This window comes from Tupaia chinensis, unplaced genomic scaffold (genome assembly GCF_000334495.1).
Source record: "Tupaia chinensis unplaced genomic scaffold, TupChi_1.0 Scaffold000332_1, whole genome shotgun sequence".
Lineage (NCBI taxonomy): Eukaryota > Metazoa > Chordata > Mammalia > Scandentia > Tupaiidae > Tupaia > Tupaia belangeri.
In genome coordinates this window covers 222253-224308 of record NW_006159826.1, presented here as the reverse complement: position 1 = coordinate 224308, position 2056 = coordinate 222253, and the positions used below count along the sequence as shown (strand labels likewise).

Here is a 2056-nt window from a genome sequence, read left to right as displayed (position 1 = left end):
CAGGAATGCAAGTGGCCTTTGCACTGGTCCTGGAGAAGGGCGAAGGGGGTTCACGTTTGCATGACAGCTCTTGGTGCATGGAATCAGAGCAGATGGATTGAGAAATGCTTTGGAGGGAATTATAGGCGTCAGTGACCAACTGAAGTAAAGGGTAAGAATGAAGGAGGAATCAAAAATGATTTTTGGCCTGAGCAACTGTGTGGTCCGTGGCCCCGGGGCAGAACCTGGAGCAGATCTGGAGTTGAGCTTTGCTAGCTTTGCTCTGGGAGGTTCAGGTGGAGCTGTCAGGCAGGTGATGGGGGGGGGGGGGGCGTGGGGGGGGGTGGGGGGGGGGGGGGGCGCAGGAAGATGTGGCCTAGAGGCATTCCTCTGGGGGCTGGAGAGCCATCTGAAGGTGGTTTATAAAAGCAAGAAAAGAGACAAGCCACTCTGATCCCACACGTAGTTAGTGAGGGGTCCTTACACTGCCCTGGTGCTTCCGTCCTGAGCTGGTGGCTCCACATTGTCCTGAAGCACATGGAGGCTTTGCAAGGGACTGAAGGGACTGGGTCAGGGCTGAGAGCGAGTTTGGCCCCTCAGCTCCCAAGTCAGTCTGGCTGGGCTGATGGGGTCGTTGTCCTGAGCAGTCCCAGCAGGAGCAGAAAAAATGGAGGCACGATGGTCTCAGCCCTTGAGAACCAGAGTTAGTTGGCCACAGCCCTCTGGGTGGGACAGGCCCAGGGTCTGGCCGAGTGTCTGGAGCGAGTGTCAGGTAGGGAAGGAGCTCAGGACTGAGACAACTCTGCGTGTGGTCACACAGGCGCCCTGACAGGTAGACATGTGGAGGGTGGGCAGTGAGGAGAGAGGACAGCGGGCCAGAGGGGCCTCCGTGCCCTTCAGGGTGGGGTAGCCAGCTGTTCCAGACGCTGCCAAGTAGTTGGAGAAGCCGTGGGCGAAAGAGCACCTTTGAGTGGACAGCATGGTGTCAGTGGGGCCAGTTTTGGGGCACAATTGGCTCAGAAGCTAGAGGGGCCCACGATGAGAGTGCAGGGAAGCAGGAAGGAGGGGCAGTGGCCCTTTCGAGAAGGTGTCAGTGACAGGAGGTCTGGAGGGGACCATGGTGCTGAGGGGTGCCATCTGAGAGAAGACGGAGGTTCTCTCTCCTCCCTTCATGCTGGGGTCTGCGCGAGGATGGGGGATGCCAGGGTGCATGGAGCCCGGGCCCCGAGGCAGCAGGAGGGGGATGAGGTCCAGTGCCTTCTGGTAGCGCGGGGGCCAGGGCAGCTGGGTGCGGGTGTGAGAAGAGAGGGAGACGGGACGCATCATGTGATCTGAGCACGCGGAAGTGGAGCCCGCGAGGAGCAGTGGCATTGCCTGCAGCCGGGGACCTGCTGGACTTCCCCACGACAGGCCGACATGAGGTTTTCTAAGCTGACACAAGCCGTGCGGAGAAGAGCCGTGGTCGGGTTCACGCAGGGCTGGGGGCCGTGCCGGGGGAAGGTGGACAGAGGCAGGCAGCCCAGGAGTGAAGCTGACTGGGGCTGAAGGAAGCCAGCCAGGGCTCCCGCTCCCCTCCTGCACAGCTCCCCTGGTTGGAGAAGCTCCGACCCCGGGCACCGGATCATGTGCTCCCGTTGGAGCGGCAGCGGCCAGGCGCCACCTCACCGTGGACAACCCCTTTATTTCAGGAGATCTGCGCCGAGCCCCGGCTGTTTCCAGATGACCCGCAGGAAGGACGAGTGAAGCAAGGGCTGCTGGGGGACTGCTGGCTTCTGTGTGCCTGTGCCGCCCTGCAGAAGCACCGCCACCTCCTGGAGCAGGTACGCCCCTTCACCCGTCTCTGCCCTGTCAAGTCTCCGTTTCACTGCCCCGCCCCTCCCCAGTCCCCCCGAGCAGTGGCCGCTCTTCTGAAGCGGATCGGCTGCAGCTGGCTGGTGCTATGTGGGCACCATGCTGTGGCCGCCAGGGTGCTCAGGGAGAAGTGTAAGGCTCTAAGCCAGAGACCAAAGACCCGCTCTGTCCCTGTCCTGCCAGAGGAAGGGTCTTGGCTTGGAGGCAGGGGCTGCCCCCCTCGCCC

The 2056-nt window shown here is 62.1% G+C and overlaps 1 protein-coding gene across 2 annotated transcripts in view; it reads left to right on the top strand.

Moving 5' to 3' along the window:
* CAPN10 (calpain 10) overlaps nt 1–2056 on the top strand; it is a 13379-nt gene that overhangs the window by 1201 nt on the left and 10122 nt on the right. For both annotated transcript variants that reach the window (XM_006151918.3, XM_006151917.3), the window contains exon 2: nt 1668–1799. In XM_006151918.3, coding sequence (XP_006151980.1) covers nt 1668–1799 — 132 coding nt within the window. The remainder of the gene's footprint in view (nt 1–1667; nt 1800–2056) is intronic.